Below are 27,376 nucleotides of genomic sequence, written 5' to 3'. Positions count from 1 at the left end.
TTCATATCCATTTCTGGGTATGAAATGAGATTCCAACATGTGGATATTTTAAGAAGAGTCAAGCAATACCAGTATGGCAGTATCCATTATAGGAAAGTTTCTTCCTCCCTCTCTGACAAAAATTATAAGGTTACAAGGAACAAAATTTAGCAATTCTACTACAAATATAACCAGGAAAAAATGGCGGTATGAATTAGTAAGCAAACATCAAGTATTCAAGTTTTGTTCCCAATTAAAATAAACAAATTAAGAGAAAGCAGCAATATTTTTACTGAACAGTGAAGCCTTTCACTACTACCATAATTTTTTTGTTGAAAAAGCCATCAAAATATGGCAAGAAAAGCAGGAGATCCTTGATATATGTGGGGGTATTAGTTTAGTAATATTAAATTCAAAGGAGAAAGTCCAGAAACAGAGCCTCCACATGAATAGTGAAAACTAGAAAAGGGTATCAACATTTTCACACATGTGAGAACGCCATATAATACTTGGAAGCGCGTACGTAGCCGTACACCTGTATATATACATTCACGAATCTGTTTCCTCCTGGCGAATTGGGAAAGAATTCCATCAAACCAAAAGCTGAAAAAACTTCCCTTCAGACTCCCAGTCTTTGTTTGAAGGTAGGCTTTTCAACTCCCAAACCCCAAACTCCACTTGACTTTTCTTTCTGGAGATTTTTGGATCTCTACAATTAACTTTTATATTCCATTTTATGTTGTTTTGGCTTTAAGTTTGATGGTTTTTGCTGCTGGGTCTTTAATGGATTTTCTCTTCTTGATCTGTGCGTTGGTATAGTTTTGCTTGGCTTTTTCTTCTTTGTAGTTTCTTTGGTCAAAAGCAAAGATGATTATGGGATATATAGTACTAGTATCAGATATATAGCTTGAAATCTTAGCAACTTTTAATTGCTTGATTTCTTCAGTTGGAGCCTTCATTTCTAAGATTTTGGTCCCTGGTTTAATCGTTCCAGGTTTAAGGACCCCAACAAAAAAAAAGAAAAAGAAAAGCTTCTTTAATGGAAATCTCTTCAGGCAAATGGTTATCTGAACTGGTAAAGACTGTTCTGCCGCAGTTCCCAACCTTTGTGAAGCAAAAATAAAGAAAAAAATCTTACTTATGAGAATTATGATGATTTTGATTGCCAGGAAATGGAGGATTCCACGTTTCTCCCACAATACCAAATGATGAACCCCATGGACTACTCATTTGACGATCTGAATTTCCAATCTTTTTCTTCGGAGAGCTATTCATCTTATCAAAATATCGACCAGAAAATTAGCTCCCACAACAATATGAATGATTCATGCATTGGAGCTTCTCATCAGGTCGACGACTTTCAAAGGCCAATGAAACAACTCAAGACCAACAGCCCGAACTCTTGCATCACAGAAAACATCCCACCAAAGGCTTCTTCTTCCCCGTCTTCCCATATTATATCCTTCGACAACTGGAATTCATCACCAGCTATTTCCCAGCAATATTATGGTCTAGACTGTGCTGTGAAACCAAAAAATGAGGTGGGTTATGATGGAAATTGTATTGAATTTCCATCTAATTTGATTCCTCAAAATGCCTACAAGGACCAATATTGTTCACCTAAATATGGGCAGGCTTCAAAGAGGGTTGGTTCATTGACTAGGACTCCATTACATGCTCAAGATCATGTAATTGCTGAAAGAAAACGCCGTGAGAAGCTCAGCCAGAGGTTTATATCTCTTTCAGCACTTATTCCTGGCCTCAAAAAGGTACGAGTGCAGAGTCCTTAACTCTTTTCAAAGATTCCTTTTTTAAATTTCCTTGTTTTATAGTTTAGGTCAATGTAGAGAACAAGTATTGTCGGTCGTTGTGGCTTTGAAATTTAATTAAAACTATTAAGCTTTGGTTTTCTTGCCTTAACCTGATTGATGAATTCCATGATTTCATGGGGAAAAAGCAGTCAAGAAATTATGAAGTGATTTCTTTGAAATAAAGGAGCTAATAAAAGCTTAAGTTCAATCTTTTAGATTTCGGTTCATATGTGATGTTTAAATTTCATGATTCTCTGTCCGATGGGACTCTTAATTGTCATAAAATATGAAGGTTTAGCCTAATATTAATTAGTTTCTTATGATATTAGTATTGCATGCAATAACTTTTGGAATTCATCAAAAGCAAAGTACTTTCAAAAGAAACAAAGCTTAGCCTTATGCTGATCTCATATGCCTATGCAGACGGACAAGGCTTCCGTTCTTGGAGACGCTATCAAATACCTGAAACAGCTTCAAGAACGAGTAACAACACTTGAGGGACAAGTCGCTAAGAAAACAATGGAATCTGTAATCTTTGTGAAGAAAACCCAAATTTTTGCAGATGATGAGACATCTTCATCTGATGAGAACTTTGATAGCCACTCTAACAAGCCACTCCCCGAAATTGAAGCAAGAGTTGCAGACAAGGATGTGCTCATCAGAATCCACTGCGAGAAAAACAAAGGGTGCATACCAAACATCATAAACGAAGTCGAAAAGCTTCATCTCTCTGTGCTCAATACCAATGTCTTGCCCTTTGGACAAGCTACTCAAGACATAACCATTGTTGTTCAGGTAATTAATTCAACAGACCTTTTTAGCGATTGTAGAGAACTTTTGTTTCTCCATTTGTATTCAATCTTTTCTCAAGCTTGCTTTGCTTTTTCAAATCTAGTTTAGTTACAAGTTATAACAACCCTTGACTTCAACCATAGTTTTATGTCAAATTGCAGATGGAAGCTGAGTTTTCAATGACAATGAAGGATCTTGTGAAAAGCCTTCGAACGGCTTTGCTCAAGTTCATGTGATGAAGTTGCAACACCATGTTCACATTGAGAAAAAAAGGATTACCCATTGACTTCCATTGGATAGGAATAAACACTATAGAGTTATTTAGCTTCTTCTTTTTTTCTTTTTGATCAGTGATGATTTCTACAGTTTATCTTTGTTTGTTCTTCCCCCAGACCTTAACGAGAGAAAAGGAGCCTGTAAATTATTCTCTCAGCAACAATGACCACCTGCCATTAACAAAAGCTGGGAGGAACCAATTTTGCAGTAAGGGAGTGTCTCTTGTGTTTATTTTTGCGTGGTTGACTTGTTGACCATGTTTAACTCCCCCATGTGCTCGATTTGGATTCTTCTAGCTAGCTTGAAGAGGTTTTTGTGAGGTTTTGACTTTTCTACGTGGCCTCGTTCCCGCTGTAAGCAGTGGTTCCTTTTTCTCCATTAAAGTTGGAGATTTACAGGCAGTTTTTCTTTCTTAGGTTTGACAATTTGGAGTTTTTAGGAACCTTTAGATAATTTGCTTATCTTTAGGTCGTTGTCGTTGTGTAAACTCTCCTTGTAATTTGCACCTTGTAGTTGATGGATTGAATAACAGGGTTTTTTTTTGTTTTTTTTATTCTTTAATTTTTAACTAAGATGATTAAATTATGATCTTTTATGATATGCCCATAGAGTTATAATCGAATAAATTGACATCGCATTTTGACAATGATCTAAAATTATCTCAATGTCCTAATCAATTGCTTTTAGCCCTACGCAATTGGATTTTTTTTTTCACATACATTCTTCTTCTGTAAAGTAGTGAATGGGCAACTTCCTTTATAATAAGGGGAGTTTGAGTATATCATTCTCATTATTGAATTGGGAAATATCTTTAATTTAACTATATTTTTGAAATGAACATATATATATATGAACAGAGAAGATCAGAAGATATGTAATGGTGAGGTAAGATGATTGTAACAGTTGGAAGCAAACAGATGGGGCCTTGTGAAAATATTTAATACTTTCCAGATAATAGCTGTACAAAAAAGAGGTTATCTTAGTCCCCACCAAAGATAGTGATCTGCCTCATTTTCTTTCTCTACTTTGACTTCTGACTCTCTGTTCTCTCTTATCTCTTTCTGCCTTTAATGGGGAATTAAGTTTGTTGCAACTTTCTCTTCTCTCCGGTATTTCGATTGCTTCAAAGCAAACATTAATTGGAGTAGCATCGATGGATAGAAACACCATCCGATGTTTGCGAGTTCCGAGGTTACTAGTTAAAAACGAACATCAAGGGGTAACTCCGTTTTGCTACCTAAGCATATCTTAGCTTGTAGGATAGAGTAAATATCTAAATAAATATCTTATATTTATATATTATGGCTTTTGTCATTGTTTTCAGAAGGAGTGACTCTTACTTTTATCATTTTGGTACATGGTAGAGGGTTTAAAAGTCCAAGCAAACTAAACCTAATTAGTACATTGGTTTCAAAGGAAGGGAATATATCAGTTGAAGGAGCTGAATACGTAGATACAAGTCCGTTAAAAGAGTTTATATCACTTACGGTTTATGGTATGTATGATCAATCTCAGTCGGATGGTTGAAATTAAATAATTATAAATATTATGAATTTCATCAATGAGCAAAACAATCTTTAGAGAGTAGATCATGAACATTCTATTAAGCTCTTTGTGTATGTAACTTAATTGACAGTTAAAATAAGATGAGGAATATTGTCTAATGACTTTGAACTCAAGTTGTAATGCTCTCTTCTTAGTTAATAAATAGGATAGCTCAATTTAAAAGATTGATCCTTTAGGTGAACATTCTTTATCCACTTAAAAAAAGTCCAAAACAGATGTTCCATTAATTAAACTCCTTTCGCAGGGGGGGAACAGTCATGCCTGTATAAAGTGGTTTAAGGAACCGTCGTTTTAACTTGTAAGACTAAAACCTTTCTAATTAATTAACCAACCATTATGGCGAGATTTTGCAACTTTAATTGCAGTACTGCACTTAATGAAGGTAGATGAGACTATAAACCAACCCAAACCGACCACAATGGACGGTATTTTGGAAAGGTCCCCAAAGTTTGTAATCGAAAAAAGGTCGTGTTCATTTTCTAGGATCCTTCGAGACAAGGAGGAATAGTCAAAGTGAGGCAGCTACGTGTAAGGAGGAACAGAGCCCATTTTCTTACGACTTTTGACCCAAACAGTCCAAACAAAGGTCGGTGGTGTTAATATTGAGTTTGGTATGAGCAGAAGAATGGTTGACGGCTACAACTAGAATGATGTTAATGTTCTATCTCCTACCTTTTCCCATCTTTAGGGCACATCCCACTGTATGACAAGATGCATATCCTTTAAATTTGGAGTTTCCCCCACCTAAATGTCATGCATCTATCCAGCATATATACTCATTCCATGCCCTGTGTAATTGCGATGGAAAAAATTTGGTTTGGTAGCATTACATGACATAAAAGAAGAATGGTAAACAATCTTTAATGTATAGTGGCTTATAATCAAAGTTTAAGCCTCCCCTTATTCCTATTGAATTACTTCATATTATTTAAAATAACAAAAAGATTGAATGAGATTTCTTGATTTGGATAGAGAGAAATCGGATGATTATAAAAAAAAAAAACAGAAATTCTCATTTTATGGCCTGATATGGACATTTGAACTACGATTAAACAACACAAAGTTAGTTTTTGGCTTTGTTTTTTTCTTAGCTTAATTTCTTCGGGGACAAGTTGGTGAAAGTTTGGTGGGTTTTGTCCTGCCAATGAATGTGTTCATCACCACCTTTTGCACTGGATGCTGGATATTTAGAATCAGTGGGGAACAATTATTATGTCAAAATTTTTTATTACCACTAATAATATACATGCGCATATTATAATTATTTCATACTTTTTCAAAAAGTTTGTACGATAGTACCTTTATTTCTTCCATTGTTCTATGTTTTCCCCCTTTTTCGTGAAGCCATATTCATTCAAATTTGTTAAATCCTTCTAGGTTGCCGGAGCTTGACCCAATGGGAGAGAACTCTTACACACGGTTCTACTTTCATGCTGTGATTAGTCACAATACCCCACCATGTTAAAGTAACTAGGAATTTGTCACCTATTTACTTACCAAGAAGTAGTCAAAGTTAATAAGGTGGAAAAACTTGTCATGTACATTGACCGTGACTCTTCTTTTTTTTTGAAAAAATAAATATAAGTTTTCATTAATTAAAAAGAGAGATAAAAACAAATAACATCAAGAATTCTCTATAAATACAAATTGAAACAGTGTAAAAAAATTTTCAAAAAATATTTTAACAAAAACGAGACATTCAAACTACAAACATACTCGTAAAATTAAAGATTTTCCTCAATGATATATTTATAAGGTGGTTGTTATGTAAGAATAACTGAAATTTTAAAAAAATTAATAAATTGTTTGTGAAGTTAAAATTTTTTATTATTGATATATATGATATTAATCCAAAGATTTTAATAGATAATTACTCAAAAAAAAATTTGAAACTCAAATTAAACAAAATGACTTAATTATAAAGCACTTGAATATGCCTGGTCGAGAGTAAAGTCATTATATACATAAGTCTTGATATCCACATCTTTTTAATTCATAATGTATGATTATTATTCTATCAAAGATTCTGTTCCCATACAGGTTTTTGTTCCCCTTATCCTGGGAACCGAAAGAGAAAATTAGCTATAGGGAGGTGTGATAAAGCCGTGCCTCCTTGATTTCGTGCATCAAATATGGTTGGCCTTCTAGTAAGGACATGCGTTATCTTCAAAAGGGGCATGCAAAAAAGTCATGGGGTTTATCATCAAGGACTTAGGGTAAAGCTTTTCCAGCTGACTTTTATACAAGTGAAACAGTTTAATTTTTGTCCAAAGATTTCTGATTTTACAAGAAAATATTCAAACGTTAAAATATTCCACGGAGGCAAATGATTAAGCACCACAAATTTGACTTGATTCGGAACTTTTGATGTAGTAAACCTCTCCAAATTGCACGCAAAATGATTAGGCTTTTACATGTAAGATGATCATTATTGGAGAGAAAAAAGAGACCAGAGACTCACTCGGGAAAGTACCCAAGAGAATAAAAAGACGTCGGCTGGGTTTGAAAACGACCAAGGTTTTCATTTCATATCTTATTCTTTCTTAGAAAATCCAACGACAATTTTTAGGGTATCCAAGATGCGATCGCATTACCCTTTTTCCAATTTTCTTTGCATTTTCCCCCTTCCACCTCTTTTTAACGTGGAAGTCCTTTAGTTAGGAAATTAAATAAAAAAAAAAAGGAAAAAAGTTGCCGCCATATAACTTTTAGGAAAATTATTTTATACAATTTGCCACATATTTATTAGGCTAAATTAACATAATTATTAAATAGAAATATGACAGCTCTGTATTGGGTCACAGAAGATCAAATCTATTGTTGATCTGGTTGGGCCACCATTGCACTGCTTTGACAATGGAGACCTATATGATATTACTGGAACAAGCCTCTCTTTACTTGGAAGTGGATCCCATGAACTTTTCTTAAGCCCAAACAAAGGCCCAGGCTGGGCGGTCCAAGAGATTTTTCCCCGTTAACTTGGGCTTGGAACCTTTGGACATTTGCTGCCTATATCTCAACTAACACAATCATGAACTTCCCGCCCAGGATACTCGTTCTTCTCTACTAAATACACGGATTTCTGTTAATATACCTTAACAACATGGGAAAAGAAAAAGAGGATTAATTACTAACTACAAAGAAAAAGGTGAGTTTCTGTTGCCCAGTAGTGATCTAACCAAGAGAACGATGAAGAAAGAGGTGACGCTTGCAGTAGTGACCACGACGGCTGCAACGGTTGTGGTGGTGGTGACTCTAGCGAGGCAATATTGGAAGCAAAAAAAGGAACGACAATGGAAGAAAAGTCAACAAATTATCCGTAAATTTGCAAGGGAATGTGCAACTCCGGTCCCCAAGTTATGGGAAGTGGCTAATGGCATGGTATCTGATATGGAAGCCTCACTTTCTTCAGATGCAGCAGGAAGTTGCCTCAACATGCTTGCTTCCTACGTCTCTCCTCTTCCCACGGGGTAAATTCAATCCTCAAATATAGATAGTTGGTAATTGTTTTATAGTATATGTTGATGTTGTTTTGGAGTGTTGCCTTGGTAGCAGGAATGAGCAGGGAATGTATTATGGGGTGAACTTGAGAGGAACGGATTTTTTGATGGTGTGTGCGAGGCTTGGAGGCAAAAATGAGCCTATTTCTGATTTCTATAGAGAGGAGATTTCTCTTCCCTCAAATGTCATGCTTGGAACTTCACAGGTGTGGTTTTGGTGTAGCTGATTGTCTTGATTATCATAAACTATATAGTGGTACGAATAATCGGGTGAGAGATAAATAGTTGTTTCAGAAAAGCTGGAAGAAAGAAAAGTTTTAGTATATAATGAGATTGATAAAGAAATTTACCACATGTAACACACCTTACCATCTATAGGATGAAATAATATTTTCCTTTGCCAAATCCTTCTGTCAATTAAAAAACTTCCTTACCATGTTTCTGATAAAGTAAATTGCTAAAAGAAATAAAATTGCTCGACATAATGAACTTGAATATTGATCATAAATAGAAGGTTGAGTATGTTGTTGTTATTGCTTCCAAATTTCCGTGATTATTTGAACAGTCATTCCTATCAATTAAGTTTTAATCTTCAGGAATTATACGATTTCATTGCCGTGGAGCTATCAAAATTTATCTCGGCTCATCCCGAGAACAATGATGAAACAGCAGCAAATGACAAGAAACTGGGGTTTACCTTGTCATATGCAGCGAACCAAGCTGCAGCCACCGCTGGCTCTGCTATTAAATGGAAAAATTTCTCTGCTGACGACATGGTTAAGCTTTATCTTATCCTATTTTGCTTGGTAACATGGTTAACATGAATTCACAACCTTCCATAGCTATCAGACTAATATTTATTAATCTAACCACGTAATCAGGAAGGAAAGGGACTGGTCAGCGAAATCAATCAAGCTCTGGAAAAACACGGCGTAAATATGCGTGTTCATGCATTAGTAAGCATCTTTCATTTGCTTGCGTTAGTTACTCTTGTTATCCTAGTAGATAGGAGTATGTTTGAGCTAAGATATTGAGCAGGTTGACGACACTGTTGGAGATTTAGCTGGTGGTAGATACTATACTAAGGAAAGTGTGGCTGCAATTGCCTTAGGAATGGGCATAAATGCTGCTTACGTAGACACAACTCAATCAGCTCCCAGATGGCGTGGCACATTATTGCCAAATTCAGGCGAGATAGTATGTCAATGCTATATATATATTTATAACTATATGCTGCTCGTTTTGCTTTGTAAGTGAACATAAATTTGACGGTTGAGCTTGTTTCATTCATAGGTTATTAGCATCGAATGGGGAAACTTCAATTCCTGCCAACTTCCAATAACTCAGTTTGATGCTTCTTTAGATGCAGAAAGTTCGAATCCTGGCAGCCGGGTAAGGCAACCTTCCTATTTCAGATGATACGTGCAACTCTAATTGTATGACATCTCATCCATTGAGTTGTGTTTTTTAGAACAAGGTTAAAACAGAAACTATAACACTAGTAATTAAAATTATAGAAAGTTAATGATAAAAGGCACACAAGATTGTTAAATAGTAAATGAGTACTATGGAACATGATTATGCGTCTCAAATAGAAATACATAATTTTTCTCTATTTGGTTTTACTTGTTTTATCTCAGATCTTCGAAAAGCTGATTTCAGGAATGTATTTGGGAGAAATTGTAAGGAGAGTTTTAGTTGAGATGGCAAAGGAAACGGCACTGTTTGGTGAAACTGTACCTCCAAAACTTCTGATTCCTTACCTGCTAAGGTACACAGCTTCAAATAATTTTAATCTAAATGCATCAGTGCCTGCTTAATTGTATCTCATTTGAGTCCAAACTAATTAGAGATAATCATTAAATTGGCAATATACATTCGAAGAAATTGTAATAAGAGTCGTGGTTGGCCCAGGAAGCAGCCCTGTTTGGTGAAATTGTACCTCTAAAATTTGTGATTCCTTACCTGCTAAGATACACAAGCTTACAATAATTTTAATCTAAGTGCATGATTGCCTGCTTAATTGCATCTTATATGAGTACAGAATAATAGTAAAAGGATAAAAATAATCTTTAAAATTTGGCAATAATTATAAGAAAAAGAATTTTCCATTCGGTGGTCATGATAGATCAGGATTGCATCATAGACACGTCAACCTAATCTTTAAATCCTGACCTAATTTTTCCTCTTCAGACCGCCAGATATGGCTGCAATGCATCAAGATACATCAGAAGATCTTGAAGTCGTGCATGAAAAACTCAAGGAAATATTTGGGGTAAGGCTTGTTGCTCGTCTTGGATTCCATCAGACTGTACTCCACGTATGTCAATGTCCATCACATATTAAAGTGAACATGGATATAGGGTATAACGTTCTAAATAAAAGGCAAAATTTAGAAAAAAAAAAATATTGAATGCATTTATGTTGGACATGTCCTTGGAAGCTTCAAATGAGTCCTAGTATTGAATGTTAAGGATCTTTTCTCTGTCACCAAATTGAAATAAATCAATTCCTAAATACTCTGTTTACTATAACTCTCATTCTTGAAACCAAGATGTTAGATTTTAAAACTGATTAAAAGTGGAAATTTCTCTCCTTTAAACTCTGACATTTCATCCACCCAGATCACCAATTCTACTGCAATGGCAAGAGAAATTGTTGCAGAGGTATGTGACATCGTAACAGAACGAGGAGCCCGTCTGGCTGGAGCAGGCATTGTGGCCATTACGAAGAAGCTTGGGAGAATAGCCAACAGAAGGAGTGTTGTTGTAATAGAAGGCGGGCTTTATGAGCACTACAGGATCTTCAGAAATTATCTTCACAGCAGTGTTTGGGAAATGCTTGGGGATGAGCTCTCAGGCAACATAATAATTGAACATGCTCATGGTGGCTCTGGAGCTGGTGCTCTGTTTCTTGCCGCTTCTCAGAATACCGACTCCTCCTGATTCCTAATACAATCATCCCTGATTTTCTCAGTGTACATGTTTTCTAAGCATGCAAAAAAGAGTAGTTCATTTTGGTGCGTAATTGTTCTTTTTCACTTTTTCCCAGGTCTGTTTTGCTCTTGTCACTTCCATTAGGTACAGAATAACTGTTTACCTAGGAAGTTACATCCATTAACAAATACAAAGAATCATTTTGGACATCTTGGTAATAAGGTGTCGGTTGACAAATACGGATTTGGGACTGTCAAAGTAAAAATTTCAGCTTCATCTGAAATAAAGAATGAGATGTATCTCCTCTGAAAAACGATTGAGATCTGGGATTCAAGTCTAGATGCTAAGAGATGGTTTCTGACCTGTGACTATTCGTACAAAAACGACATGCATGCCTTTCTGTTTGAAACAGATTAACAGAGGCATGTTTGATATATCATTATCAGTCGAAAGAGTACATGTGTGAAAAACCATTCCAATGCCACACGTAAATTTGGTAAGCCAACCCGGCAAAGGGAAATAACCCACTTGTGAGATTTCATTTTTCATTTTCTTTCTTATGTTTCACCTATTCCACTAAGGAGCAAATGGTTATCCAGGGTGTCAAAACCTGCAAATGGAGCAGCAGTAACAAGGACTGGTGCCCACTTGACCAATACGATACATATTAAGCAAGACAAGCTGAAAACGACTCGAGCTGTAAGGTAAAAAACAAAACTGCTGAAACACCGTTGTCTTGTTACTTGTCAATTTCCTACAACATTAATGCAATTGCTCCAGATCCCAGAAGCAGCAGAAAGAAATTCAGTGAACTCTTCAGTGTTGAACCTCCCACATATCAAGACATGCATATAAAACTGCATTTAAATAAACCAGAAATGATGAAAATAATAACCTATACTTCACTGCTTTGATTGCTTCCGGTTTAATTTTGGAGCGTATCCCAGCACCTTATTAGTTAGTTAAAAAAGCTAGTAGAAGCTCGTTTAGAAGCCCACACACTCATTGGGCCAAGATTGCAAGAGGATAAGCTTGGTCCCATGTTAATCCTATCAAGCTGTTTTCTGGACCACCCTGATCTTTCTCAACTCCGTCGCTTACACTAAAAGTGGTGATTTAATTCAACGATTGTAACGTCAGGTCAAATGGGTACCTTGCAATTTTGACGTCCAATCCCAAGTCACCAGTGTAGCCTTTTGAAACTTTTGCAGGGGCTGTGTAGCAAATCCAATGACAGTGAGATCTGACCTGCTAATCAAAATTAAATGGAGAATAAGAAGCTTCTTCCTCAAGATTAAAACGGAATCATTTCATTTTATGTGGTTTATGTAACAAGCTCTCTAATAAAATGTAAACGCATCCTACAAAAATATGACGCTTGTAAGTTCAAATTGTGAGAGCTGGCATCGTTCATGGGTCATATGAAAATCATATATCTGAAAAAAGAATAGTGTATATGGTATAGATCATTATTTTAATATTTAAAGACTGCACAGCCTTTCTTAAGGCTGCGAAGATTCTGGATCATGACCAAGCAATTATCATTCAAATTAAACTTATATACACAGGTTATGAATACCACTCATGGAAATGAAGCTTTTTAAGTTTGAATTCCATTGGATAAGAAACCTTAAATTCCATGTGTAACCCAAGATGCCAGATTCCCTTACTGATAATTAGGTGTTTTGGTGGTAATAATAGCTTGTAATAAACTTGGATTAAATCCTCACCTTCTCACCTACTTGAGATTAATTGGAAAAAAAGAATTCCTCATCTTAAGAAAGCTTGCAAGTGGAACAATGATTCTGGCTTATTATTGGCTTACAGCAAAACCAAAATAAAATAATTACAGAGAGTAATAGATCTAAGTCAAATTTATATTTTAATGCACACTTTGTAACTTTTATTTTGACAAAGCACCTTGTAAATTTGGTTTCCAAAAAAAAAAGACCACCCATTACCCACTTATACAAGAGAAAGTTGCAAGCATCGGGCTGACACATCAAGTAAATCTGGGTTCCAAACATATGACAATTTCAAATCAATAAAGTATAGTGAAGCAAACCAAGAAATTAAACTTTACCCCACACGCAACTCCTGCCTCTCTTCTATCACTCTCCCCAGCTCCCACGAGAAAGAAGACAGTGAAAAAAGGGGAAAGGAAAATTGAAAGATGAAGGAAATGATAGTCCACTAACAGCTTTATGTCACATATCGTTAGGAAGAGTAATGAAAACATTTTAATTGTTATTTATACATCAAATCATAGATGTTCCCTTCCATTGTCTTGGATGTGATCACATACATATATATTTAGATAAAAATGGGGTATCAATGACGAGGTGGGGAAGAGGAAAGAGTCAGTAGCAACAAATGTATCACAGTCAGAAACAAAAGTTGAAGGCGAGATTTATTTATGTTTATTCCCACGAACAATGAAGAAAAAGATGAGGCAGACAAAGGAAATTGGCTTTTGCAGGCTGAGATGGTTTAGTGCTTGTAATCATCCCTTCACGTAATTATCCCTTCTTACGTATGTTTTTCGCTGTTTCTAGATTCATATGGAGGTGTCCCCATATTCTGGCCTCGAAATCACTTCTCCATTAGAGAAGATTGGGAAAAAATGAACAATTTATTAGGCCCAATTTACAAGATGGCAAATCAATTAATGGTCTCAACGTGTAAGTTACAATTATGGAAATCAGAAAAAGGTTAATGGGATTGATTATTGTAAAAGAATGCTAAAGTGTTTAGCAATCAATTGCTCATATAAGAAATTAAATGTCCAGAAATCGTTATTGACAGAATAATCAGACTGTCCAAGTGTTAAAAATTAAAGAAGAAATCGGGATTCACTATAGCCATTATCTGTTTCTATTTTTCTATTGAATACAAGTACACAGATACATTATTTTAAGCACAAAAGTTGTAGAATGCATAAGGAAAAAGATTAAATTAGATGGAAGTTTAAGTATTTTAAACTTTTCATGTCATGTCGTGTACAACACTCACATTCCTAACAAACCATAAAAAACTTTTTGAAATGAAGAAAGTTAAGTAGGCTTTGTTGGCCCTAGATAAAGCACGTATCCTATTAGTTGTATTATATCAAGGCATTAGTAGAGGGTAAAAGAAGATGATTTTGGAGCCTGCTTCACTCTCCCAAAGCAAGAAGAAAGTGAAAGTCGAGCCAAACTCTATGTTTTTTCCATGGAAAGGAGAGAAGAGAAGTGCGAGGGGACAGAAAGGAACACCATTCAAGGCATAAAATAGTGAGACATAACGTGTTTTCTGGGTTGGAAGAGCTTTGGGCTCGGTGATATTTTTATCTTAGCCCAAAGCTTCTAGTACTTAGTGAAAGAGCGTTTGAAAAAAGCAGATAAAACCAGCGAATCTCACCCCACCCACTTACCTCCGTTCCCAACTACACTCCCAAGGAACTCCCAAATATATATATATATATATATATATATATATATATATTAACCCCCCCACCCACACCCAATCCCACCAGCCACCCTTCCAAATCTTCCCTCTTACTTCTACGAAGTTTTATAAAAGTTGAGCAACCAAGGTTCTGATTTTGAAATATAAATACTTATCACTCTTTTATCTAAATACCCAAAACGCCATATAAATCATAAACCAAATTAAGATTATGGATTTTCTTAGTTAATTATCTCAATAAATTAGAAATATAATTCATTGGTTAGAATTTGAGACTTGAATTCGAATTTTAAAGTAAATTGATAAATTTTATGGAACGATATAAGATTTTTTTTGAATAGCAATGGTATCAAGTTTAGAACGATCTTTCGTTATGTAGTTTAAGTTAAATAAGTGTAGATGTATAAGAAAACATTAAAAAAAAAAACTTATCAATCGGTGTAATAATTTTGTTAAATAATTATCATTAAAAATGAGTAATAATAAAGAAGGTTTAATAGCCCCTTTAATTAAAACTGCAAGGCTGCAGTTTACTAGAAACAGCAGTGGCAGTGTGCCTAATCTTGCTCAGGAATCGTTGGGTGCCATTAGATCATTGGCTGTGAATCTTTGCGCAACGAGGTTGGAGTTGAATAAGAGCCAAAACAGATAAGGCCAAATTCAAAAAGCAAAAAGAATTTGTAAAAAGAAAAACTTTGCTAGCTGCACGGATAGATAAAATCACTACAATACCCTTTTGAACCACATGAGCTGTTGGACACCCTGAAAGGGACACTTGTTTTTTTTTCAAAAGTCACTGATATCCACGAGGTAAGAAAGGGGTATTATAGTCCCTTTTGGTGGACACCTGCCCCCCCGCCCTCATCCCACAGTATAGTGTGGCTTTTCCCCTGGCGTGTAAGGGCCGTTTGGTCATTTTGCCGCCATGGGAAATCAAGCTCTCTTTTGTGTTTTCTTCCCTGTTTTTGGACCATCTTCCTCCCTAGGGTGTCCCTTTAGCGGGGTCCCCTGTCTTTACCAAAGGCCTAGTTCAGGGTAATCCCGAAATTTCACAACACGGCGATGGTAATTATGCCTACTGGTTAAAGAAACAAAAAAGTGATACTCCTGCTAAATGATACTAATAGCAAAGAGAGACAGAGAAATGGGTTTTCACGAAGACACCACTTCTCGTGTCTCTCTCCATTGTCAGTCAACAGAATTTGACCAACTTTCTTTACCACCTCCCAGCAAAATTATTACTGTTTAATAATTGTAAATGATTTCCCCCCCCCCATCCATCCTTTTTTCCCGATCTTTCATATTTTCTTCTTCTTCCTCTTTAGATTCTACAATGTAGTCAAGACAATATTGGCTGCAATTGGGAGAGGATATGGTGGGTTAAAAAGAAATGATGATGAGGATGATGATGGGTACTTTTTTTTTTGTTGTATATTTGGTTTCTATGGTCACAGTTAGTAGCTAACAGTGTAAGGGTTATATGGGACCCTTCTACCCTTTGTATTGGTTTGGTTTTCGGGTGTCTCGTGGTTGATCCCTTGGGGTTGCATCAGACACCAACTGGGACCCATTCTTTTAGGGTAGAGAATTTTGGGTCATCCCCTCCATTAATTATCACTAATCCACATGTTTTCTTTGTTTTTATTTTTAGTTTTTGGTGCAGTGATTCAGTTCTTTGCTTATGAATTATGATGATCCTGATTCCTGGGTCATTGCACTGTAATCAATCTGCTAGAAAACAAAATAGCAGTCTCTTGACCCTGGAACAAATACCAGTGAGCCGTCTCATTTAGTAAAGCTCTTTTCCTTTTCACTGTTACTAATACTACACATTTTAGCATCGAGTGTAGTCAGAGTCAGACAATAATTAGACGATTTCAATCAGCATAAAAAAAAAATAACCCCAACGCTCAAAAATAGAAACAGAGAAAGGAGACAATATTAAAATCTGCAGTAACATATGATGAGATGAAGTTTACCAGTTTGTGAAATTAATTGAACAATAAATGCCTCAATATAGAGAGGTCAACCCCCCCACATACAGCTAGTCTACATATATTGCCTCTACCAGAAATATGAAACCCGTCTACGAATAATGCCAAAATTTTCATACTGCTGCAAATCAATGCAGCAACTACAAATCATTATGTTAAAAGAAATTAAAAAAAGAAAATACATTTAACTATATATATATAATAAAAACATAATAAATAATAATGGATCACACCAAACAATTTTCCAAATTTGATTAATTTGGGAACCCTTTTCCAATCCCATCTTTTCTTCTTTCAATATCTCAAGTTCTGGTCACCTAAAAAATTTTAAAAATTACATTATTCATCTTCACAAGAGAACCCATTTTATTTCAAACTTGGAGACAAATCTTTTTACCCACTCATCAACGGTTCATTCTTCTAATTTTTACTTTCTTAGTATATGCTAACTTTTATTAGCTGGCTGACTAAAATAGTAAAATTCAGCCGATATACTTTTTTCTCCTCCTATCTTTTCCTTTAATACTAGTAATTTTGTTTCTGTTTTGGGTAACATGATTGAAATAATTTCAACAAGTTTGGGGGAAAATAAACAACTTGCTTTTTTTTTTTTGGACCATTCAATTAAAGGAGAAATTTCTTCTTTGATTATGGCTTTTAACTTTAACGAACTCTTAACATTGTGCCTCCAGAATTTAACAAAATCACAAAAGCAAGCCAACTCAGTCGTAATTTTTTCCTAAATGAAAAGAGGGATAAATAGAATTAACCCAACAACAACAGTCCAAAATGAAAATAAATGAAACCTTTCGGCAATTATGAAAATTCCCCCCATCTTGTTCAAATACCAGCTTTACCTTAACTTAAAAAAAAACAAATAAATAATAATAATAATATTTTTTTTTTAAAAAAAAAAACAGAATAAAATCACACTTCTTCGCGTCTTCGTTACCGACCTCACCTCACTCTCTTTTCGCTCCCCACCCTCTCTCCTTTCCCTCCCATTCCTCCCAATATCCATTACAGGAAGAGAAAAGAAAAGAAAAGAAAGAAAAAAAACCAAAAAAAAAAAGAAAGAGCGAGATGAGGTTGCTCCTCCTCCTTCTCTTTCTTCTCCTCCACATTTCCCACTCCTCCGCCGCACGACCCGTCTCCGAGTTTCGCGCGCTTCTCGCCGTTAAATCCTCCTTTACCGACGACCTCAATCTTATCTCTCCAACTGGAATACTACCCTTTTGCTCATTCACCGGAGTCGCGTGCGACTATACCGGTCGTCATGTGACATCCATCGACCTATCTAACTTCAACCTGTCCGGAACTCTTTCCCCTTCCTTTTCCCAGCTGCGTTTCCTCCAAAGCCTTTCCCTCGCAGCCAACCAGCTTTCCGGTCCAATCCCGACGGAACTCGCCGCTCTTTCCGCTCTCCGCTACTTCAACCTATCCAACAATGTTTTCAATGGCTCTTTCCCTTCCCAACTTTCCCAACTCAAAAATCTCCAAGTCCTCGATTTATACAACAACAACATGACGGGAGAGTTACCGATTTCCGTTACTGAGCTTCCCAATTTACGCCACTTACATTTGGGAGGAAACTTTTTTAGCGGTCAGATCCCGTCAAGCTACGGCCGCTGGGAGTTTCTGGAATATTTAGCCGTTTCGGGTAACGAACTCGATGGTAAAATTCCACCGGAAATCGGTAACTTGACCAAGTTGCAGCAGTTGTACATTGGTTATTACAATAGTTTTGAAGGTGGTTTGCCTCCGGAGATCGGAAACTTGTCCGAACTCGTTCGTTTCGACGCTGCTAACTGCATGTTATCCGGCGAAATACCACCAGAAATCGGCAAGTTACAGAAGCTCGACACGTTGTTTCTTCAAGTCAATGCACTCTCCGGTTCCTTAACTCCCGAGCTGGGAACCTTAAAAAGCTTGAAATCAATGGATTTATCGAACAATATGCTCGCCGGAGAGATGCCGGAGAGTTTCGCCAACCTCAAAAACTTGACACTTCTAAATCTCTTCAGAAACAAGCTTCATGGACAGATTCCAGAGTTCATTGGTGAGTTGCCTGAGTTGGAGGTTCTACAGTTATGGGAAAATAACTTCACGGGAAGTATTCCTCAGGAGCTGGGAAGTAATAAGAAGCTTCAGCTTCTAGATCTTTCGTCGAATAAGTTAACGGGGACTTTGCCGCGGGATATGTGTTCCGGCTACACGTTGCATACGTTGATTACTTTGGGGAATTTCCTGTTTGGTCCAATTCCGGAATCGTTGGGGAAATGTGAGTCACTCAGTCGCATTCGAATGGGGGAAAATTTTCTCAACGGATCAATTCCGAAAGGCCTTTTCGGGTTACCTAAGCTTACTCAAGTTGAATTGCAAGATAACTATTTAACCGGGGAGTTTCCTGTTACTGAATCTTCTATTTCGGCGAATCTTGGGCAAATTAGTTTATCAAACAATCAGCTTTCGGGGGCTTTACCGGCTAGTGTCGGTAACTTTTCAGGTGTTCAGAAGCTTCTTCTTGATGGGAACAAGTTTTCGGGTCGAATCCCAGCTGAGATTGGGAAGTTACAACAACTTTCAAAGATGGATTTTAGTCATAACAAGTTTTCAGGTACGATTGCCCCGGAAATTAGCAAATGCAAGCTGTTAACGTTTGTTGATCTTAGTCGAAACGAGCTTTCCGGTGAGATTCCCACTGAGATCACAGGTATGAGGATATTGAACTACCTGAATCTGTCAAGAAATCATCTTATTGGTAGCATTCCTTCATCAATAGCTACTATGCAAAGTTTAACTTCAGTTGATTTCTCATATAACAATCTTTCTGGTTTGGTTCCGGGCACTGGTCAGTTTAGTTATTTTAACTACACCTCATTTTTGGGGAATCCTGAACTATGCGGCCCTTATTTGGGGCCTTGTAAAGATGGGGTTGCTAATGGAACTCATCAAACTCATGTCAAAGGTGGACTCTCAGCTTCTTTGAAGCTTTTGCTTGTTATTGGGTTACTTGTGTGCTCGATTTTGTTTGCAGTCGCGGCTATAATCAAAGCAAGATCTTTGAAGAAGGCCAGTGAGTCTCGCTCGTGGAAGTTAACTGCTTTCCAGCGCTTGGATTTTACCTGTGATGATGTTTTGGATTGTTTGAAGGAGGATAACATTATTGGAAAAGGAGGTGCTGGGATTGTGTACAAGGGAGCTATGCCTAATGGTGATCAGGTTGCAGTTAAAAGGTTACCGGCGATGAGCCGAGGATCTTCTCATGATCATGGATTCAATGCTGAGATACAGACTCTGGGGAGGATTAGGCACAGGCACATTGTGAGGCTGTTGGGTTTTTGCTCAAATCATGAGACAAATCTCTTGGTCTATGAGTATATGCCGAATGGGAGTTTAGGAGAGGTTCTTCATGGCAAAAAAGGGGGTCATTTGCACTGGGATACGAGATATAAGATCGCAGTTGAGGCTGCTAAGGGGCTCTGCTACCTTCATCATGATTGCTCCCCTTTGATAGTCCATCGAGATGTGAAATCGAACAATATCCTCCTTGACTCTGAGTTTGAAGCACATGTTGCTGATTTTGGCCTTGCCAAATTTCTGCAAGATTCAGGCACATCTGAATGCATGTCTGCTATAGCTGGTTCATACGGTTACATTGCTCCAGGTATAATCAAACTCTAAAATTGATGAATTTTGATTTTTTGCTGTTTTTGTCTCTTGAAATTTGTACTAGTTTTCATATATTTGTCTCTTTGTTTTAAAAAAAAAAGTTTAAAAACTCATGTTTTCCAAGCGAACTTTTTGACTCTTGTTATGATTTGGGTTAGGATCATGCATTAATACCTACCAATAATTTCTTGTGTACTTCGTTTGACTTTGTGGGTTCTTGTTAGCATGGTTTGGTGCTCCGAAACTGTCTTTAGGGAAGTTAAATATTTTCTTCATTTCAATCGGTATCGGTAGCTTTGAAAGTACATCAATCTAGTTAAGTTTGACCAAGTAAACCTCTTGTCCACGATTGAGAAACAATTACAAGAAACTTAAATCTGTTATTTCTAGCTGCTTGCTTCAAATGATCTACTGTAATCGTCTTTACTAATCTGCTCAAAGTTAAAAAATCAACAGCATATAACTGTGCTACATTGAAGTTCATACTTGGCTCTTTCTGTTGTTTCACTGAGAATTTCATTGTCATTTTTTTTGCAGAATATGCCTACACGCTTAAGGTGGATGAGAAGAGTGATGTGTACAGTTTTGGTGTAGTCCTCTTAGAGCTTGTTAGTGGCAGAAAACCAGTGGGTGAATTTGGCGATGGTGTAGACATAGTTCAATGGGTTCGAAAAATGACAGATTCAAACAAGGAAGGGGTTCTCAAAATCCTTGATCCCAGACTCCCTTCAGTGCCTCTCCATGAGGTGATGCACGTATTCTATGTAGCGATGCTCTGTGTCGAAGAACAAGCTGTAGAGAGACCTACAATGAGGGAAGTGGTTCAAATTCTAACAGAACTCCCAAAACCACCCAACTCAAAGCAGGGAGATTTCACAGTCTCAGAGTCATTACCATCCCCAGGAACAAGTTTAGACTCTCCTAATGCAACAACAAAGGACCAGAAAGACCAGCAACAGCCTCCGGCACCTAAATCACCGCCGCCTGATCTTCTTAGCATTTAAAGTTGTTTTTTGCTTGGAGGGATTGGCTTGTGCTCTAAATTTCATGAATTGTGCTAGTTACTACTGTGTTTTTTTATTTATCTTTTGGGGGGTTTTCTCTAACTTTAAGGTGTTTAAACGTTTGAAGGGTTTTTTTTTCCTTTTTAATTTTGTACAGTAGGATTGGTGGGGGGTATTTTATTATAAAAGCTTTTGTCTTCATCATGCTGTACTGGCTGCAAATGCCGCTGCTTCACCCCTCTGCTATCTGTTTATGGCACATCTGTTAACTGTTCTAACCCTGCAAAACTCAAAGCCCCATTGTAAACATCAAGGGAAAATTAGTCATTGTATTTTGAGGAGCGTTTCTGACAGACGAGAGTGAAACATTGAAAGAGACCCAAAATCGTGTATTATATGGTTCAATGCAGATTAATAATAGCCCGTAAAGTGGATAGGCACACAGTAACAGATGAAAGCAGTCGCGCTCACCAACCCAGGCCTATGGCCAATAGATTTCCTCTGGTGGAGAGTGACCTCGTCGGCTTTTCTGATGATGGGCTCTCTGGCATTTTTTTTTTTCTGAATCAATTGATCAAGTGAAATGAGTGCTTGTTTCCCCTTTAACGGAAGCAGGGATGGATCCTTTTACATGCTTAAGCTCACTTCGAACTTACAAGTCTACGTTCTTAGTTTCTCACCCGCCATAAATAAAGCTTTGGTGTAGCAATAGCAGGGGGACCATGAGGGTTTAAATATTTTTTGGTCTCTGGTTTTGGAGGCAAAGGGAATGGTGGCCTTTCCTGCTGGACCCCATTTTGAGGCTTCCGTCACATGCCATGCAAGTTGAATTCACATGCAAATGCAAAATTTGAGTTAGGGAGGGATTGTCCTTTTGGTTGTTGGACTCTGATTCTTGAATCGGAGTGATTCTTCGTCAACAAAATCACCAACCAAAAAAAAACCCCATTGATAGAATAAAAATCATCCTAGCCATTTTATATCAAATTTTGTCTCTTAGCTATAATTTGTTACTTTCGGATTTCTATATCCACATCTGAAACCCCTAATTTAAAGGTTAAAAACAATCTACCAATCTGGAATATTTATGAAACCTTAAAAACAGAAAATGTTCAATCTTAAATTTACATGAACATTCATATCATATGATACGGCTCTTTTACAGGACAACGACAAAACACGACGTCCCAGCTTGGTAGCGGTTGCTTGTACCTACTTGTGTTTGGCAATTATTCGTATGGCTAAGACGTGCGGTGCCCATGTTGGAGGTTTGTTTGATTCCGCCCAAAGTGGGCTAAGTTTCTTTATTGTTGATTGTACGTATATTTCATCAGTGACGTGGAACGTCCAATCCAAGTAACAAGCATGGAGAAGATTGGGGTGGCATTTTTCGTTTTCCGGAGCTTTTTTGATTGATGGGATTAATTTTATACGTTTCTGAATTTTATTACATTTAATTGCCCACCTTGTATTGGAGTTTGCGAAGTGAAAACTCAGGCACCAGGAATGGAATGATCATATACCCCTGCAATTTGTACCAAAATATTGCTATCCACTATGCAACCACTGCATAATAAATATACTCCACTAGTTTGCATTTTTCCTCCTTTGACATAGCCTTACTATTCCTCACCACCACGTACACTCGTGTAGCCTTGATTTTGAGTTGAAAGTTAGGTCTTAAAATATTTTATTGTAAAATAATTCTGACATTATATTCTTTTTTCTGATGTTGTTGATCTTTCTTCTACTATTTTATATGATCAGCTGAAAAATTTAAAAACGAAAAGAGGAATTCATTCACCTTTATTTTTCTGGGCTTTGCACGGGCGGATTGGTTTCTTCACCAGGGAGTCAGGTCAAGTTTGATATCTCTTTTTTCTTTTGACGTAAAGTTTGATATATAATATAATCTTTTTTTTTCAATCTGTTCTGCTCTCGTTCATATTTCATAGATTGCTTCAAATGCTGAAAAGCACAATAGATTCTCCTTTGTTTTTTTTTTCCTGGGGAATGGGTAAATTCTTCTTAGCAATGTCCATCTATTAAGTTTCACTGGTCCATTTCTTTTCCTTCTGAGGGAGGTTTTCATCATATTGATATATCCCTGATTGTTGTTCAAATTAGTTCAAAAAAGAACTCTTCAATTCCTCTCCTCTCTTAATATCTCTCTTCAATTTTCTGGTTGGTAAAGTGGAATAATGCTTAAAAAAAATAAAGTGAAAAGGAGTTGATTATTTATGGTGTTTTTAGTATTGGGTACTCCAATAATAGATATTCACCTATCACTATAACTGTTCACAATGTCTTTGTCCAAAGGGATGACCCTTTTTTTCTAACGCTGAGACCCACCCAATGACATGAAGTTGAAGGACTTCAATTTCTGATAGTAGGGTGTGACTTAATCTGCCCCACTCCTGGCCCCCTTGCCTTAATCCAAGATGGCTAAAATTTTAAAAAGCTTTCACCATTTGTGGCAAGTTTGGTGGGATTTTGGCTATAATCTACCTCTTGATTTGATAATGTAAACAATTCCTTTGCCAATAATTTCGGTTGTAGTAATGTGTTTTAAGAATTTCATCTTCCATACCCTCTCATGCATGTGCTTTTGCCTGAGTCATTTTACAACATTTAATTTTTTTTGCCTCGTGTTTACGTTAATGTGTGAACATATGGTCCCCTCTCTAATAGGTTTACTGGCAGGTGAAGGTCAAATAATGAAGGGAAAACAGAAGAAAGGACAGAAAACTAACTAATAAAGTATATTGGTTCTTCCATAGATCTTCCTAGAAGTAAAATTAAAGGGAAAAAAATACCGAAAAAAGGTGGTTTTTCCGTAGATATCTATTCAAGGAGGGAGCTCACTGTCGGTCTGGATTGAATTAGGCAATTAGCACATTGAATGTAGGGTAGTCACTAAATAATTGGGAGCTTAGTAAGTGGACATCAATGTTCAAAACCTAATCCCACCTACTCATTATGTCACTTGATAATAGCAACAATATTTTACCTTCTGTTTCTCTTTCTTTTCTTTTTGTATGTTAGGACACTCATTAAGATATTAATTAGTTATATAAAGATTTTTACATTTAACGTAATAGATGATAGTTGATCCAAAGATTCTTAATAGTATATAATTTGATTGATACCTAAACATGGTTTCTTTCCGAAGAATGGTATCAGGATTAAACTTTCTCGTTTCCCAATTGATTAATAAGTTTATAGAATTCTGAAGTTAGGGAAGAAGGAAAAAAGAGAATTTCCAAATGTTATGGTTGGTCACTAGAAGCCTTAACAATGGAAGCACATTCAATGGAAGATGATGGATCATTGCTCAATGATTGATGATGTGGAACTGAGAAATGGAGACCTAGGGAACCTTTGAAAAAACCCAAAAGGAAAGGACAAAACATTAGGAAGAGAGGAAAACGAAATGAGGTAAATGTGATAAGGTGGAAATCAGAATGTGTTTCAGGATTCTTGTGAATGGGACTTCAAGTTGATATTTGATGTCTATATTTCTTTTCTTTTCTTTTTTAAATGATGAACATGAGAGATTTTTTTTTTTTAAAGAAAAAACACTAGGACAAGGTCAAAATAAGAAAGATGAAATACTCCTAAATGACAAACAACTTTTTCAAAGGAAAAAATGCATCCAACATGGGGCACCAACCAGGACTAAAAGGACTAGTAATATTTTTTTTTTTCCTTTCTTTCTTAGCAAATCAGCCTTTCTTTTTGCTACAACCATATGAGATCTTCAAGCTTTGTCTTTTTTTTCTCACATTGGAATCCACTGCCTCCCTCTACAATGATAGGTCTTGAATTAAATTTTACCCCATCACAATTCAAAATTATTTAATGGAAGTTTGCCAATAATAATTCCCTGTCTCCATCTCCTTTTTTGGCATTTCTTTCTCATTTAGCAGGGTGACCACTCAACAAATCAATGTAACTCTATTGTTCCTGTGATTATATGCTTATTAGTCAAGAGTATTCCACTACTACAAATCTGTCGCTGTTTAATTGATGGGATCCAATGTTTATGTTGATTTGCCCTTTATCGAAAGGGAAACTTCCAATAAGTAGGGTATATGTTTTCATTCTTTAACTAAACATTTTTATTGTACTACAGAAAGGAGAGGGGAAAGCTAGCTAAGCGCTCGTCTTAAAATTTACTATTCTCTAAATTATTTATATCGAATTAAAATGTAATCTTTTCGGTTCTATTTATTTACGAGAAATTAATGATTTCTCTCTATATATCTGTGGTTGATGGATTCTATATTTATGGACACAGGAGTGGGCCTATTCAGGTTGCATGTTAATGATGGCGAGGCAAGCAAAGAGAAAAGAAGAACATATTAATTCATGTTGAGGGGACTTAGAGGCCTTGGGATTTTGGCCGGAAAATTTGGTACATGCAATAAAAGCTGAAATTAGGGAAGAAATGGAAGTCCACAATGTAGGTAAGGGATTTATATTTCTTTGTGGCACCCCACCTTTCATCTGCTTTATCTCTTTGACTTCACACTTCATTTTGAAGTTAGGATTTTTGGGTTCAGCTTCATTTATTAATTCCAGATATATATACTTCCTTTGTATCAATCTTTTATTAGGGTACCATTCTTGGCACATGCCTTCATTTATTGTGTTCTTTCATAATTTGTGCTTCTGTTACTTCCCCAAACTTTTGGGTATCATCAATGCCATGCCCTCATGTAAATTCAATGTCACTCACCATGGTTTTACCCCTACCTGGTAGGCACTTGTTATGGCCACCAGTTACAGCTGTTATTATCTTATGACATTTATATCTCTTATTCAAAGAATGAAGTTCGGATATCCTTTTTCTTCAGTTAAAAAAAATTTTATTTTTAATTTAATAAGTATATTTGTGAATTATTAACTAAGGATATACTATATAATATTTATACCTAAATTGGACTACAGCTAAACTCACAATTATTTGTGCTTTATAGACTTTCATTATTTGCTTATGCATTTTAAAGGTTATTTGTTTGCAAGTTATAATCTTACTAGTTTTTTCTTTCTTTTTCCCCTCTACTTTTATATAGGTTTGAAGAGTTAATGAATTCAACCTCCCATCATGGACTAAATTTAGTACACTACCTAACCTTATAAGTACAAACCATGCCACTTCATTTTTCTTCCTTGATATATTGCAAAAATTGAATCAAAAAAAGCTGTGAAAATGCATGCTAATGGAAATGAGAGTCATTGACAGCCGTTCATAATATTAGGCAGAAGAAGCCAGTCCATGATTTAACAACTCACATTATTGTTCCCTTTGAATAGCAAAGTTGCAGAAAATTTCACTTCTTTCTTCCTTTTCTTTGTTTTTTCACTGTTTAATTTTTTGAATTTATGGTAAAAAGATTTCCTGTCTAGTGTTTCTCTGTACCTTGTAAAAGACCATGAGCAGGGGGGCATTGCCTTTTCCTTGAAAGTGTGCCTTATATTTTATATATGCTAGACAAAAGTAAAAAGATGATATAATGTACCAAAAAAGAAAAAGACGATAAACGAGATAAAGATGAGAGACAGGATGATCCAAAATTTGGGAGGAAAGGCACTTGAGTTGGTAGAAAGGACACTAGTGGAGAAGGACATGTTCAATTCACCCGATGAAGCACCAAGCTTTCATGGAAAAGTAAAAACATAGAGTGAAAGTTAATTGAAAATCATAGAAAAAGCTATCATCCTAAGTAATTAAGAATATAAAGAGACCCTGGAATTTAAGTTTAACATTCGGTAACTATGCACAGTCTTACATGTACGAGTAAATTATATCGATAGCTTTGTGTCGACTCTTTAATGAAAGAACTTACAAATTCCCTCTTAGGATTGATTGTTGGACAAGTGAAAGATCATATGGCTAGCTCTAGGTATCATGTGGATGAATACCAAAAGAGCTGAATTCTTAGTCTCTAAACACAGCTAGCTGCATGGAGAAAACATGCCTCTGGCAGGATGGCTGGATTCCAAAGCAAACAAAGACTACTCCAAAAATTATATCATTCCCACTTTTCCATCAATTAAGACACTGTTCCACTGCAAATTATATATATATATATACACACACAAGTCGAGGGGGAGACACTGAATTGATGTAGGGAAAAGAAATAAAAGGATAGACATGACAAGCGCCTTTCATGTTCATAACTTTTGAAAATTCAACAAGGGAAAATGGCAGCCTGGTAAGCAACAAGACTGCAAAAGCAGAATGAAAGATAAGTTGGACTTTGGCACTCACTTGTCCAGCATTTTTAGCAACAAAGTTGAACATGTGTAATGAGAAGCGAAAAAAGAAAAGAAGAGAAAACATTTGTGGGGCTATGTACATGGGGCTCCAACATCATATATTTCATTTAAAGC

General features: G+C 36.3%; 3 protein-coding genes across 5 annotated transcripts; all 3 read left to right on the top strand.

Annotated features, from left to right (window-relative positions):
- Positions 1 to 545: 545 nt before the first annotated feature.
- LOC110409012 (transcription factor bHLH19-like) lies at positions 546 to 3,505 on the top strand. 3 transcript variants are annotated; one of them, XM_021418223.2, is made up of 6 exons: positions 546 to 623; positions 974 to 1,054; positions 1,149 to 1,520; positions 1,614 to 1,748; positions 2,214 to 2,585; positions 2,744 to 3,505. In XM_021418223.2, exons 2-6 carry the CDS (start codon positions 1,019 to 1,021, stop codon positions 2,816 to 2,818), a joined length of 990 nt encoding a protein of 329 aa, XP_021273898.1. In that variant the 5' UTR covers positions 546 to 623; positions 974 to 1,018; the 3' UTR covers positions 2,819 to 3,505. The 3 variants fall into 3 exon arrangements, with proteins under 3 accessions (XP_021273898.1, XP_021273896.1, XP_021273897.1); XM_021418221.2 differs by having other exon boundaries at positions 1,149 to 1,748; XM_021418222.2 differs by lacking the exon at positions 974 to 1,054 and having other exon boundaries at positions 563 to 623; positions 1,149 to 1,748.
- A 3,736-nt stretch (positions 3,506 to 7,241) lies between these two features.
- Positions 7,242 to 11,062, top strand: HKL3 (hexokinase-like 3). The gene is made up of 9 exons (XM_021418870.1): positions 7,242 to 7,894; positions 7,980 to 8,130; positions 8,521 to 8,700; positions 8,806 to 8,880; positions 8,963 to 9,121; positions 9,218 to 9,316; positions 9,565 to 9,695; positions 10,118 to 10,199; positions 10,549 to 11,062. Exons 1-9 carry the CDS (start codon positions 7,614 to 7,616, stop codon positions 10,867 to 10,869), a joined length of 1,479 nt encoding a protein of 492 aa, XP_021274545.1. The 5' UTR covers positions 7,242 to 7,613; the 3' UTR covers positions 10,870 to 11,062.
- A 6,174-nt stretch (positions 11,063 to 17,236) lies between these two features.
- LOC110408857 (uncharacterized) lies at positions 17,237 to 21,178 on the top strand. The gene is made up of 2 exons (XM_021417973.2): positions 17,237 to 19,968; positions 20,511 to 21,178. Exons 1-2 carry the CDS (start codon positions 17,385 to 17,387, stop codon positions 20,975 to 20,977), a joined length of 3,051 nt encoding a protein of 1,016 aa, XP_021273648.2. The 5' UTR covers positions 17,237 to 17,384; the 3' UTR covers positions 20,978 to 21,178.
- The last annotated feature ends 6,198 nt before the right edge of the window (positions 21,179 to 27,376 follow it).

The sequence above is a fragment of the Theobroma umbraticum genome, unplaced genomic scaffold (assembly GCF_002168275.2).
Source record: "Theobroma umbraticum cultivar Fairchild unplaced genomic scaffold, ASM216827v3 scaffold_44.0, whole genome shotgun sequence".
Taxonomy (NCBI): Eukaryota; Viridiplantae; Streptophyta; class Magnoliopsida; order Malvales; family Malvaceae; genus Theobroma; species Theobroma umbraticum.
Note: the sequence above shows the minus strand (reverse complement) of the source record. Positions and strands in the feature narration are given on the sequence as shown.